The following is a 14,250-nucleotide window of genomic DNA, read 5'->3' as shown; positions in this document are numbered from 1 at the left end:
GAGAGCCTATGCAAAATAGTCTCTAAACAAAAAGAATTTCCCAGAGAGGCTAAAAACATGCTTCCATGGTGCTCTAAGAAAAATATCAGATAATAAGTGATAATACTCTAAGGCCCACAACTCAAGTCAATAAGAAAATTAAAAATCAGGCTATGGTCATGGTCATCTCAAAACTGACCTCTTTGGTCCATCATTTAATTGCGCCTAGCCTCCCCGCCAATCTTGACCAATCTGCAATCTTCCAGTGATTTTCTTCTTACTCCCTGTTCTCTTCCCTCCCTAACAAAGAACATCATGAAAAATTCAGGCTTTTTAAAAACTGTAGTTCCCCTTCTGGTGTAACTTCACTCTTATACACCGATTTTTAAAAGCAAGTTAGGTGGACATTTTATGCCTCTCACCTAAGGAAGAAGAAAAATTCAAATTCTTGGTGGGACAAAATATTTTAAGTTCTGACCACCCTTGCCTTTATTATCTTGAACATGTGTTGTAATCCCTTTATTACAGGGATGAAACAGGTACAAGAGATAAAACGTGCATTTACAGTCAGACAACTCAAGCTTTAATCTAAATAGTTCTGACAAATGACCCAACCTCTCTGAACTTGTTTATCGCATTTTCCCAAAGAAATGGCAGGAGGGAATAACAGCCCCCCCATGATGATTTGGAAGCTGACTGCTCTCCACACAACGGCTGGCACGTATCAAGTGCTCAGAAACACAGTCATCTCTTCCTTTCCACAGTTGCATTAACACTAATGTAGTTTTCTCTCCGCTTTGCAAATGATGTTTCTCTGAACAAACTCAATCTCCCCTAGTAGAGAAGAGACACATTATACACACCTACCCTATCTCCCACAGGACGCCCTCCAGGAAACAGAGTGAGAAGTGAATCAGCAGGTCACAGGAGCCCAGCACTAGGGAGCTGTGTCACCACACTGCACTTGGGCAACTTCCACTCTCTTCAAATACTTGGGCCCTGGTTTTTTCCTACTCACAGCTCACACCACTGGTCAGGCCTCCGGGGCTGTTGAGCATTTATGACACCCCTCACATATCACAGGATCTCTACCCACCCCAGTGGACTGCTCATCTTCATGCTTCCTTTCTTTGTTTCCCTGCAGGTACCTGGACCTACTCTGAAATACACACATAAACAGTCGGGTGATTAAATAAGGTATTCTGAAATACAATATGCTAATAGACAAGCAAACTTTTTAGAAAGTCGACTCTTGGTTTCGGCTTGGGTCATGATATCGGGGTCCTGGACTGAGCTCCGCGTCGGGCTCTGTGCTCAGTGGGGAGTCTGCTTGGGGATTCTCTCTCCCTCTGCCCCTCCCCCACACTCATGACTGCAGGTGTACACTCTAAAATAAATAAATCTTAAAAAAAAAAAGAAAGACCTGGGCACCTGGGTGGCTCAGTCGTTAAACGTCTGCCTTTGGCTCAGGTCATGATCCCAGGGTCCTGGGATCAAGCCCCACATTGGGCTCCCTGCTTGGCAGGAAGCCTGCTTCTCCCTCTCCCGCTCCCCCTGCTTGTGTTCCTGCTCTTGCTATCTCTCTCTCTGTCAAATAAATAAATAAAATCTTAAAAAAAAAAAAAAAAAGACTTAACTCAGATCTCATACACTCAAAAAAATCTCCCCGAACCTCTAGCTGAGTGATTCCCTGTGCACACATCTGTATAATTTCATTAAATCATCTTCACAGGTGGACCTCTCCCTGTTAAATTGCAAGCTGCTCAAAGGCTGGGCCCATGTCCTGCTCATCTCTGGATCCTCATGCCTACACCACATTTGCACAAAAACCGCTGACAAACTGTGAACTCAACCATGTTCAAAGAGTTTACACTTGCAGATGATCTTCACAATTTCCCATGCAGATTTTGACATTACTCAATTTTAAAACAGGATCTCTAAAAAGATGAATAGGGAATACATTATTTTTTAGATGAGAAAGACTCGAGGTTAACTTAGCCAAGCTCAACCAAAGTAAATGAATAAGGCCTAGCAGTCTAATCCCATTATAACACATGACGGATATAAAAAAAATTTGCAAAAGAAGTACCAAAGTACATAAAAGCTAAAGAAATTCTCTTCCATCATGTCTTTTTTTAAATCTAACAAAATGATGTAAACGGCTGTTTCATGCTCCGAATAGCAAAATCAGAGGTAAAAGAGAGAATGGAAAAATTAAAGATACTTAAGTATAAATATACAAATATAGCCATTTAAATTTTTGTTTTTCTATAACTTTATTATATATTTAATAAATACCACCATATATTATGAAATAAAATTCAAAAGGACAAATTTATTATTTCTACTGCTTAAAAGTTAACAATCAAAAGGAAGGGGGGGCCTCCACATTATGTCATCAGGGAAACGCAAATTAAAGTAACAATGAGATATCATTACACACCCATTGGTACGGCCACAATCTGAAACACTGACAACACCAAATGCTAACGAAGACATGGAGCAACAGGAACTCTCATTCATTGCTGGTGGGAATGCAAAAATGGTACACCCTCTTTAGAAGACAATGTGGCAGCTTCTTATAAAACTAAACATATTCTTACCATATAATCCAGCAATCAGTCTTCTTGATGTCACCAGCCTTACTGAAGGGAGCTGAAAACTTACACCCACACAAAAACCTGCACAAAAATGTTTATAGCTTTATGCATAACTGCCAATACCTGGAAGCAAATGAGACGCCCTTCCAGACAATGGTACATCTAGACAATGGAATGTTGTTCAGAGCTATAAGGAGCAACCAAGCCATGAAAAGATACAGAAGAAACTTAGATGTACATTACTAAGTGAAAGAAGCCAATCTGAAAAGGATATATACTTCATGATTCCAGTTATAGGACATTCTGGAAAAGGCAAAACTATAAAGAACAGTGGTTGACAGGGGTTGGGGAGGGAAGACAAGATGAACAGGCAGAGCACAGAGGATTTTTAGGGCAGTGAAACTATTCTGTGTGGTAGTAAAAATACATGCCATTATACTTCTGTCCAAACCCATAGAATGTACAACACCAGGAATGACCTGTAGCACACACTTGGGACTTGCCAAGATAATGTGTCAACGCAGGTGCATCAACTGTAACAAATGGTTGGAGATATTGATAAGGGGGAAGGCTATGCATGTGTGGGAACAGAGGGTATATGAGAACTCTCTGTATCTCCTGCTCAATTTTGCTGTGAACCTAAAATTGCTCTTAAAAATTCGGTCTATTAAAAAAGAAAGACAGGGCGCCTGGGTGGCTCAGTTGGTTAAGCGACTGCCTTCAGCTCAGGTCATGATCCTGGAGTCCCGGGATCGAGTCCCGCATTGGGCTCCCTGCTCAGCAGGGAGTCTGCTTCTCCCTCTGACCCTCCCCCCTCTCATGTGCTCTCTCTCTCTCTCTCATTCTCGCTCTCTCAAATAAATAAAATCTTTTAAAAAAATAAAAAAGAAAAGACAGGAGGGCAATTTGAGTCAATTTTTCAATAATAATCTGATTCCTAGTCTATTATAATATCCTAATGGTATCTCAGGCAAAGTTAAACACACTGAAAAAGAGAAAAGGCCAAAGTGTTTTTTAAATTTGATAAACTGAATAGTTAATACATAAAGTGTTGACATTTTTTAAAAGGTACAAGAGTATGCAATGCAAAATTTTCCTTCCACTCCTACTCCCCAAACACTCCATTTCAAGGTTAATTTTTTAGGTTTTATTTCATGGGACACCTATTTCCACTACCATCCTCCCAGATACAAGTGACTAATCTGAAATCATGGTATTTGTTCCAAAAAACTATAAGCAACTCCTATGTCTAATAGTAGGTGTAACAGAAAATACAGAGAACCTTGCAACACAAAGTACGGTCCCCAGACCATCAGCGTTACCTGGGCGCGTACTGGAAATGCAGGATTTGGGGTTCCATCCAGACCTACTAGAGCAGAACTATATTTTAATGAGATGCCCAAGTGATTTGTACGCACCAGTACGTAAGACCACACCACCCCTGTTTTCTTAGAGTTTACAGGCTAGTAGAGGAGATAAAAGAATTAAACAACCGCAACACAAGGCATCATACAGAATGGACTACACGGCTACAGGAATTTGGGGAAAGATCAGCTTTGGTCTCTAGGGGGGGGCCCACTGCCCTGAGATCAAATGCCAGCCTCTCTGAAGGGGTCCGTATGCCATGTGCATTCTGGCGGCTACTCACCCATCCAGCCTCCTCTTCTGCTCCCTGCAACAGATTCTCCAGCCAGCCTGGGACTGAGGCTTCTCCAATGTGCCTCCAGGTCTTTGTACGTGCCACTCTAACCACCTGGCACACCCTGATCTCCCCGGGCTAACTCCTCAGCCCCCTTCAGACTGGAGCAAGAGTCCCTCCCTATTCCCCCATGCTCCGGGCTATAGCACTATCCTCCTGGCAGAGGAAATGCTTTAGGGGCTGTTTTCTACCCCATTTAGTATATTCCTCTGATGAATGAATGAATACACAGAGAAGCTTCGGGAAGGGGGTGAAGGATGAGAAGGGTTTAGATAGTCAGAAACAGACCAAGGCTGAGACATATATAGGTTAAGATCAGTTTAGGGAATTTGTTTAGGGGAAAAAACTGAATTGCTTTTTTGTCATTAATGAGATCTACTCTGAGCTCACTGTTGTGCTGTGGATGAGGCAGGGTTTCTATTCCTGCCCATGGTGCGTGTTGTTCCTCTAAGCAACTGGAGCTCCCAAAGACAGGCTGCCACAAACAAGCAAACAAACAGGCTCCATGGGAGCCCTGCCGAAACCCTGGTCCGGGCTACGCCAGCTTCGCTCAGCAAGAGGCAGCACATTTTTCAAAGTCAAGGAATGGTTTGATTAGGACAAGGAGTTCTCCCCTCTTTATTAAACTCAAACATACACTAATTAAACATAATATAAGTTTGCCGGAAAAAAAAATACTGTTATACTTTTAAATAATTCATCACATTAACCTAGGGCACACTGGCACGGAACTGACTTGCACAGGCAAGCAGAGGACCCGCTGCCTAAGCACCAGGTGCAGGCAGATGCGCGCCTTCCAGGAAGGCTGCCGTGTGCCCGTCAGCAGGCCAGCCCAGGCAGCCAGAGGCACGCAAGGTGGGCTGCTCTGGGCTGCAGGAAACCGCAAAGGTAAACAAACCAGACTGGCATCGGGACACAGCTGGGCCCGAAAGGCCTGCCCTTTAGAGGCAGCTAACCAAGGGCAAGTTGTACTCAACACAGACGCAATTAGTTCCTCGGTCATTTGCACCAGTTTCATACAAGATAGCAAAGCCACCTGGTCACATCACCTCAGAAGACAAAGAACAATTATGTCTCCACAGGTGTCCCTTGTTTAATACCAGGCTACCACTATCACCCCCTGCCTGAAACACAACAGCCTAAGTTCTCTCTGCTTCTGCCCGAGGTATGTACACATCAGCCCACAGCGCTCCTCAGGTTCATGCCCTCGAATGGCTTCCAGCTGCACTTAAAGCAAATACATCCAAACCCCGTCCTGGGCCTACAGAACCCTGAAGGGCCTGGCCCAGACTGCCCCTCCCCAACTAGGGCCCACAACTCGGGCCCAGCTCACCAGATTCGTCACGCCTGCCTTCTTCCCGCTGCTTTAACATGCCCACCTGAGCCACCTCCAGGCCCTGGTCCCTGCTGTTCTCTTTGCCAGGCACATGTCCAGCGCCCTTACTCCCCAGATGAACTGCTGCCTCCTTGCCACCCCAGCCCCTAGTCACTCTCCACCAAGCACCTTGCTTACTTTTCTCCCTGGCACTTAGGCGGCACCCAAGAAAAACAAAGGTTTGCTTACCTTTGCGGTTTCCTGCAGCCCTTCTTTATCTCCTTGTTGGGTTCTGTGCAGCACCCCCCCCCCCCAGAATCTGAGCTCCATGAAAAAAGGGACCTGGTCCACCTTGGTCATTGCTAAATCTTCAACTCCTCAAACAGTACCTGGCATATATGAGGTGCTCACTAAATATCTGTGTTGAACACATTTCTTAAATGACTTGTTGAATGAATAATTGCTATAAACCTATGTTTTCAGCAAGGCTAAAATATGAAAAACCTGGTTTCACATAAAATGTTAGTGACTGTTTTACAAAAGGATCCCTTACCTAATGCATTTTTAAATATTTGGCTTACAAAGCTTCACTTATTATTTTCTATTTTTTTTTTAAAGATTTGACTTGTAAGTAATCTCTACACCCAACATGGGGCTCAAACTCACAACCCCGAGATCAAGAGTCACATGTTCTACCCACTGAGCCAGCCGGGTGCCCCTAGTGTGCACTTTTTGAAGGACAAGCCTAGGGACACCTAGGTGGCTGTCAGTTAAGCGTCTGCCTTCGGCTCAAGTCATGATCCCAGGGTCCTGGGATCCAGTCCCACATCGGGCTCCTTGGTCAGCAGGAAGCCTGCTTCTTGGTCTACCTGCCGCTCCCTCTGCTTGTGCGTGCTCGTGTGCTCTCGTGCTCTCTCTGACAAATAAATAAATAAAATCTTTAGAAAATATATAAGTAAAGGATAAGCCTATTGTGCAAACTGAACTAACTCCTTCGGGGCATCAACAGTACCTGGTACACCAAAGGTATACCCAATAACATCTGGTGAAAACATGAGCACTGGAAAATACAAGGCATAAACTACAGAAAACTGCACTTGAATTTGAAAACACAGCAAATGTGGATATATTTAGGCTCATCTTCCATTTTACCTGATTAAATAACATATATATTTAAAATCCACTACTTTGAGATGCTAGCAATAATCTTAGCCAGTGTCTTTTTTGTGTGTGTGTGATGGACCGTAGAATTTATTTATTTTTATTAACATATAATGTATTATTTGTTTCAGGGGTACAGGTCTGTGATTCATCAGTCTTGCACAATTCACAGCGCTCACCATAGCACATACCCTCCCCAATGTCCATCACGCAGCCACCCCATCCCTCCCACCCCCTCCATCCTGGCAACCCCAGTTTGTTTCCTGAGATTAAGAGTCTCTTATGGTTTGTCTCCCTCTCTGATTTCGTCTTGTTTCATTTTTCCCTCCCTTCCCGTATGATCCTCTGTCTTGTTTCTCAAATTCCTCATTTCAGTGAGATCCTATGACACTTGTCTTTCTCTGACTTATTTCACTTAGCATAATACCCTCTAGTTCCATCCACATCATTGCAAATGGCAAGATTTCATTTTTTGATGGCTGCATAATATTCTATTTTGTGTGTGTGTGTGTGTGTGTGTGTGTACACATACCACATCTTCTTTATCCATTTATCTGTTGATGGACATATAGGCTTTCCATAGTTTGTCTATTGTGGACATTGCTGCTATAAACACTGGGGTGCACGTGCCCCTTCAGATCACTACATTTGTATCTTTGGGGTAAATACCCAGTAGTGCTATTGCTGGGTTGTAGGGTAGTTCTATTTTCAACTTTTTGAGGAACCTCCATAGTGTTTCCCAGAGTCTTAGCCAGTATCTTTACAGGCAGATGCGAATCCAAATAAATTTAGAAAGTTATCTGGCGGCTCTGTATAGCAGTCTTCACTAACTGATGTATGGGAGACACAGAAGTAATCAACAGAAATACTCAAAACTGCCAGGTGACTAGAGACATCTGTGGGTTTAGTATAAAAATCACGATGTTTGAGAAATTTTTTATTTGTAATCTACGTAAAAACTCACGTGCCCCAATGAAAGACTAATCAAGAAATCCTATCTCTATAAAACCTGCCCCATTTGTAATACAATGCACACCTGCCCTACTGTTCCAAGGCCATGTCCAACTTAAAAGAAAGTGCATCTTCATAATTTTTTTTAACATAAAATTCTTTGGGCTCTATTCCTACACCATGAAATTGCTCACTCTACATATTCAATATTCATACATTAATGCAGCACCCAAGAAAAACAAATCCTGTTCAGGTATCCATCTGCACCAAGTGATGTCCACACCCCTTTCTCCTTCCCTACTAGGTGTTGAGCCACAGTTTGCAAAGGTCAATATAGAACAGCAATTAGATGTACAAGTGTTTGTGTGAGGTGTGTGCTCATATTCACTTATGTATTCTTGAAGGGCCATTCTAAAGTCAAATATAAATGTACTTCGGGATTATGCACATTGTGTGTCTTATTTGCATCTCCTGTTTCTGCCTTTAAAATATTCCCTCGTTTATAATGCCACCTGTGTTGATGCCTTATCTCTTAGCAGTAAAGCAAATCAGGTTCCCTAGAAAGTCATTCTTATCATCTACAACCCCAAGAAAAGAACTTTTAAATAATTTCATATTCTAAAAACTCACAGAACATGCTGTCTATAAAAATCAATTTCAGGAGGCAATTTATAATTGCACACCACCTAGCAGAAATGAAATATAAAACAACTACACTTTCTGCTGACAACTGATAAATGTGCTCCAAAAACATTTCATAGTTTTGTTCTGTAGTTTAAATAACTTTGGAATAACATGATTCAGAATTTAGATGAAGTTATCGACATACAGTTCATTTAAATAAACTTTTCAAAAGTCCTGCCAGTTGGAGAAAGCTGACAATCCTTGCAGAAGTCCTTACTGTTTTGTTTTCTCGGTTGTTTGTTTTTTAATAAAGCAAGCTTTATTAAAGCTTGGTGTTTTCACTGTCATCTGCTAGGCCAACGTGAACAAAAGTCCACCTCACTCCTACAGTGAAAAACATCTTTATTAAATATGTTTTGGAAAAGTAAGTAAAACCATAAAACAGTACAAGCAATAAGTTTCTTGGGTTTTGTTTCTGTTTTTTTTTTTTTTTTTTTAGACTTCTTACTGATTTTGGAGTAAAAAAGAAAATAGACTGGTTTTTTGGTTTCTCCCTTTGGCCTTACAGTATAAAGTATAACAGTACACAAGTAGACTCAAATCCTCAACCTAAACTAAAATATAATCAGACAACACACCCTGAATTACTTTTTTTAAACTACTAACATCACTTTTTAAATTTAGCATTATTTATAAAAGCTAATTAGCTATCACTTCAAACCAGAAAATCTGCACATTATCATTCTTTTTTTCAATACAAAACTACGATTCAAAACTTTTTCATTTACCAACAGCTGTGTTTCAGGAAGCGAAAATTCTGGTGAGGATGAGATGATAGGATACAGTGCCTAATAACTAATCTGGTTTCTGTGTCTCCATTTTATTAGCACTTAAATGACAGGCAAAGCCTTATGTGGCTCACGAACGGGTATTTTAAAACCAGCACTCTAAAAGCACTGCATAACTAGCAGATATAACCACCACCTAATTATCATTTGTCAAGGGTCACATAATGGCTAACGGGTTCTCCCAAGAGGAGTTTATTACTCAACCTGCCAAACGCCAGGAGCAAGAGGAGTCCGTGGGGTGAGAAAGGTACCCTGTTGTCCTGCCGGCCTTTTAGAGGCTGCGAGGGATGCATCATTCAAAACACCCAAACGCCCGGTACTCCGCGAGATATAAAAATAATTCCACGTTCTCCAACCGGTGGGAACTCTAGAAATCTACTCCAATCCCTTCGTTTTAGCAATAGTGAAATTGGCAGGGATTTAGGGCTCAGTTATTCTGAAAGCGCTAATGTTCTGAAAACAAAACTTTATGGAAATAGAAAGAATTTACATTCGTAACAAACACCACCGAACCCTTAAATAATCAGGGAGTTTAAAACAAAGGACAGATACCCTCTATGTGCACCCATTCCAGCCTTTTGGCATCCGCAGCACCCTATCCCTGACCACCCAAGCTCAAACCTGTCTCAAGGAGGATGCCACACAAGGTCCAGCCGCGGGGGGGGGGGGGGGGGGGCAACACCCCGCGGGGGGGCGGCGGCGCGCGGTGGGCTGCGGGGGAAGGGAAGCAGCCGGCTGCCAGGTGCGAACACCTGGGTCCGGGCGTCGGGCCTCACTCTCCCCATCCGTGAGAAGGACGTGACGCCACCTGGCCCGTTCGGCCGACTAATGAATGAGAACCGCCCGGGAAACGACCCCAGCGGCGCCCGCAGCGCTCCGGTCGCTGTCCCCAGGCAGCGGGACGACCCCCGCCGCGGGCAGTCCAGGCACAGTCAGACCCCCGCTCCCCCAACCCCCACCCCGAGCCGCGGGCGCTCCCCGCGCTCCGGACCCCCACACGGCCCGACGGTTACAAATGTGCCCAGAACCGCGCCCGCCGGACGCCGGCTCCCAGCACCGTCCGCTAACGGTAACGGGCGCCGGCCCGACACTGCCCCGACGCCGCCTACCTTGGCCACCCAGCTGAACAATGGTGACATCGCGGGCCGGGCGGCGGCTCGTCTCACCCGTCGCTCCCGCTCACTCCCGCCGCCGGCCCGTGAGGCTGCGGGTAGCCGAGGGCGGACTCGGGGCACGGCGGGGCGCGGGCATTGCTCCGCCGGCGGCGGCGGCGGCGGCAGCGGCGGCGGGCTCCTCCCCGCTCGGCACTGCCCGGAGAGGTCGCGCCCGCAGGGCTGCCCGGCCGGCCGAGAAAGGGAAGTGGGTGGGGAGAGCGCGGGGAAGGGGAGGGGAGGGAAGCGGAGGGGAGGGAGCGCCGCCGACCCCACCCCCACGTTGGGCTCGGGGCGGGAAGTTGGGACGCGCGGGGCTCGCCCGCGTCCGGGGTGTCCCCGGCTGCGCAGCTCCTGGAAGAGGAGTCGAACAACTTGAAGAAAACTAGGAATTCCTCTCTCTTAGGTTTGATAAAAGCCCCAGAGTTGAGCTAACACAAAGCCCGCCCAACTTAACCGGGGTTACCCCCACCCCCACCGCGTTTCTTTCTAAAGGCTCTGAGATTGCTGGTAACAAAAGGACTAGTGTTTCCCCAGCCCCTAATACCTTTATATAATCAAAGGTGGTTTTCTTGGAGTCAGAAAACTAAGCTATTGGGGGGGGGGGGAAGGGGAGAAGCTCCGGCTCTTACCAGCCCGCAGCTTTCAGCCCACGTGAGAAATTTTGATTTCACCAGTTTTCTTCTCTCCCAGGGCAAGATAAGGCAGTGTAGTCAGTTTATAGCTACAAAGGTTAAGGTAGGTTTCTAACTCAAAGCACCCTAGAGTTACACGTTGGGGAAAAAAAAATGTTCAAAGGTCTAACAGCCAATGTGTAAAATACATGTGTCACGTGGAGCCACTCACTGAGTTAGTTCATCAGGCCAAATAGCAACCCCCGCGCAAGAATTTTGCTTGTTTCCTTTTGTTACGTTGTGCGGTATTTTCAGAGAGGCCAACAGAACATTCTAATCATCTCCAAATGTCCGGCATCTGAGTTAGGTGGGTGTATCATCTAGTGCTGCATAACAAATTACCCCAAAACTGAGAAGCTTAAAACACAAGTTTCTGTGGGTCAGAAATCCAGGAGCCTCTTGGCTGGCTGCTCTGGCCCAAGGTCTCTCTTGAGGTTGGGTTCAAGCTGTCGGCTGGGGCGGCAGCCATCTCAAAACTGGAATGGGGCTGAAGGATACACTTCCAAGCTCACTCACACAGTTTGTTCCTTGCAGGTTGTTGGACTCCGGACTTCAGGTTCTTGCTGCATCAAGTGGTCCTCTCTATAGGGCTGCTCATAAAATGGCAGTTCACATCCCCCAGCACAAATGATCCAAGAAAGAGCATATGTCCACGAAGGAAATCATTTTATAAACTGATCTCAGAAGTGACAGCCCAAAACTTCTGCTGTATTCTATTCATTAAAATGCGAGGAAATAAATCCAGTCCACGCACAAGGCAAGGGGGATTACACACGGACATGACTGCCAAGAGGAGAGTGTCGTGGGGGTGAGGGAGATGTCATCTTTTTGTTTCTCCTTCAGAAAGGGTGCAGGGGGAAAGCCAAGAGTTCTAAGAGCATTCTAACAGAGACTACCTGGGTAATTGAAAAGGGCCTTAGGAGCACCTTAGGGAGCATCTTCATGCTTTTGAGCAGTGATTGATATTCCCTACAGAAATGGGGCACCTGGGTGGCTCAGTTGGTTAAGCGTCTGCCTTCGGCTCAGGTCATGATCCCAGAGTCCTGGGATCGAGCCCTGCGTCGGGCTCCCTGCTCAGCGGGAAGCCTGCTTCTCCCTCTCCCACTCCCCCTGCTTGTGTTCCCTCTCTCGCTGTGTCTCTGTCAAATAAATAAGTAAAATCTTTTAAAAAAAAAAATTAAGAGCTAGGGGCACCTGGCTGGCTCAGAGAGTAGAGCATGTGACTCTTGATCTTGGGGTTGTGAGCTCGAGCTCCACGTTGTGGGTAGAGTTTACTTAAAAGAAAAAAACTTAAAAAAAAATTAAGAGCTAAAAAAGGGGAGGGTATTTGCAACCATTTAACCAAATCCTACCCTGTTAGCAAATCACTTCCCCAAGCAAGTAGAAGAGATGAAGGCTGACAACTCCATTACACTGAGTGCTCTTCTGTCCTCCACAACCTTGCTACTCAAAGAACCAGCAGCCTGGGCACTATCTGGCAATTTGTTAGAAGTGCAGAATCTCAGGCCCTGCCCTAACCCACACCTACAGAGTCAGAACTTTCATTTTACTGTGATTCCAGGTGGCTAGTGTACACATTCAAGTTTAAGATGCACTAGTATATGAGAGTCGTTGACGTGGGGCTTCAAATGAGCTTCTGGCCAACAGACCCTTGAGAGAACAGCTGAAACTGTCCTGTGTCCTGGGGATGATGTGCACTAGCTCAGCCAGAGGGAGACCTGGAGGGTTCCTAGGCAACAACATAGTTTGGTGGGAGTGGGGGGGGCAGCTGCGGACAAGCAGGACAAGCTGGATCCAAGACAAATATCACCATACTCCCATCACTCCAATCCCCAGACTGAACTCTACGAAAATGCCCAGAACTTAGAAGCAACTCTGGGGTAAGAATGAAGGGAACCCAAAATTGATGAAACAAACCTGAATTATTCCCAACTAAGATAAATTTTCTGCCAGTTGGGCAGGAAATTGGGAGGCAAAAAAATTAGATTAAATTTAGGAGACTAAAAATCACACCTCTTGGGGCGCCTGGGTGGCTCAGTCAGTTAAGCATCTGCCTTTGGCTCAGGTCATGATCCCGGGGTCCTGGGATCGAGCCCCTCATCGGGCTCCCTGCTCAGCAGGAAGCCTGCTTCTCCCTCTCCCACTCCCCCTGCTTGTGTTCCCTCTCTCGCTGTGTCTCTGTCAAATCTTAAAAAAAAAAAATCACACTTCTTGCACACACACACACACACACACAGAATTAAAGTCAGATCAAATCCTCGATCTAACTGTTACAATGGGAAAGTGTGCTGGCAGGTGAGATAGGGACATCAACAAGTCTTCATTGTTACACCCTGGATCCAATTCTCCATATACACACATCGGGGTGGAGGCTCGTCAGAACCTGGTTTGGACTTGCCCAAAGCTTACATATCCTTTAGACACACAGAGGTCTCCCTCTGTCCCAGATCTCTCTGCCTGATCCAGGATTGGGCAGAATTACTCCTTTCATGGGAACGTAAGGGCCTTTCCACTGAATAGACCTGACAGGCAGTCACATGCAGAGCTCTAACACCAAACAGTTTAAGAAATATAGAAGGGTCTTATTTTAATTCACTGCCAACATGGACCTTGCAAGTCACAATGCAGGAAGAAATTCCATTATAATCTGGAATTTCATTAAAAGGAAACTTAACATCAGACAGTCTACTGATTCCACATTCAAATAAAACAATTTTCATTAAAACACCACACTCCCTCCCGTCTGGAAAAAAAGTAGCCCTCCCCCAAGAAACTGTATATTGCCCCAGGGAAGGACTGTACATAGACCAGGGATTGGTTAATTTTAACAGCTCCCTAGTGATTCTCTTTCGGTCGGAATTGAAAACCCCTACAAAGTAGTCATTGCTCCAAGGTGCTGATGGTTCCCAGCCCTGATCCCCTATCAGAGTTAACAGTGGTGCCAGGGGGTAGGTGGGGAAGGAGGGTGGATAAATTGGCTGCTCTGGGGGCAGGGTGGAATTCTCAGGGACCTCAAAGTGCAGGCAGGTCACATAAATGCGTGAAGAGAGCCAGGTGTCAACACTGGTGTTGACCTCTAGCTTTACTTAAAGCTTGGAAGAGTGGATGTATGTGCGTTCCTACTCTAACAGGTGAGTCCGGCTATCAGCCACGATTGAGAACCACTTCCACAGTTCTAAATCCCTTCTTTAAAAAAACAAAACAAAACAAAACAAAAAACGGTATGAGGGGTGTCTGGCTGGCTCAGT

At 45.3% G+C, this 14,250-nt stretch overlaps 1 protein-coding gene across 7 annotated transcripts in view; it reads right to left on the bottom strand.

Annotated features, from left to right (window-relative positions):
- The window catches only part of TBC1D1 (TBC1 domain family member 1), a 226,012-nt gene that overhangs the window by 140,596 nt on the left and 71,166 nt on the right, over nt 1-14,250 (bottom strand). The window contains exon 1 of one of the 7 annotated variants that reach the window (XM_025887692.2): nt 10,287-10,725. The exons of the other annotated variants lie outside the window; for them this stretch is intronic. Coding sequence (XP_025743477.1) covers nt 10,287-10,316 — 30 coding nt within the window. The 5' untranslated portion in view covers nt 10,317-10,725. Of the gene's footprint in view, nt 1-10,286; nt 10,726-14,250 lie in introns of those variants that run through there. 7 annotated transcript variants of the gene reach the window in all.

This window comes from Callorhinus ursinus, unplaced genomic scaffold (assembly GCF_003265705.2).
Source record: "Callorhinus ursinus isolate GAN/ISIS: 27379988/994484 unplaced genomic scaffold, GSC_fseal_2.0 scaffold4, whole genome shotgun sequence".
In the NCBI taxonomy this organism is placed as follows: Eukaryota; Metazoa; Chordata; class Mammalia; order Carnivora; family Otariidae; genus Callorhinus; species Callorhinus ursinus.
This window is presented reverse-complemented; position numbering and strand designations above follow the sequence as displayed.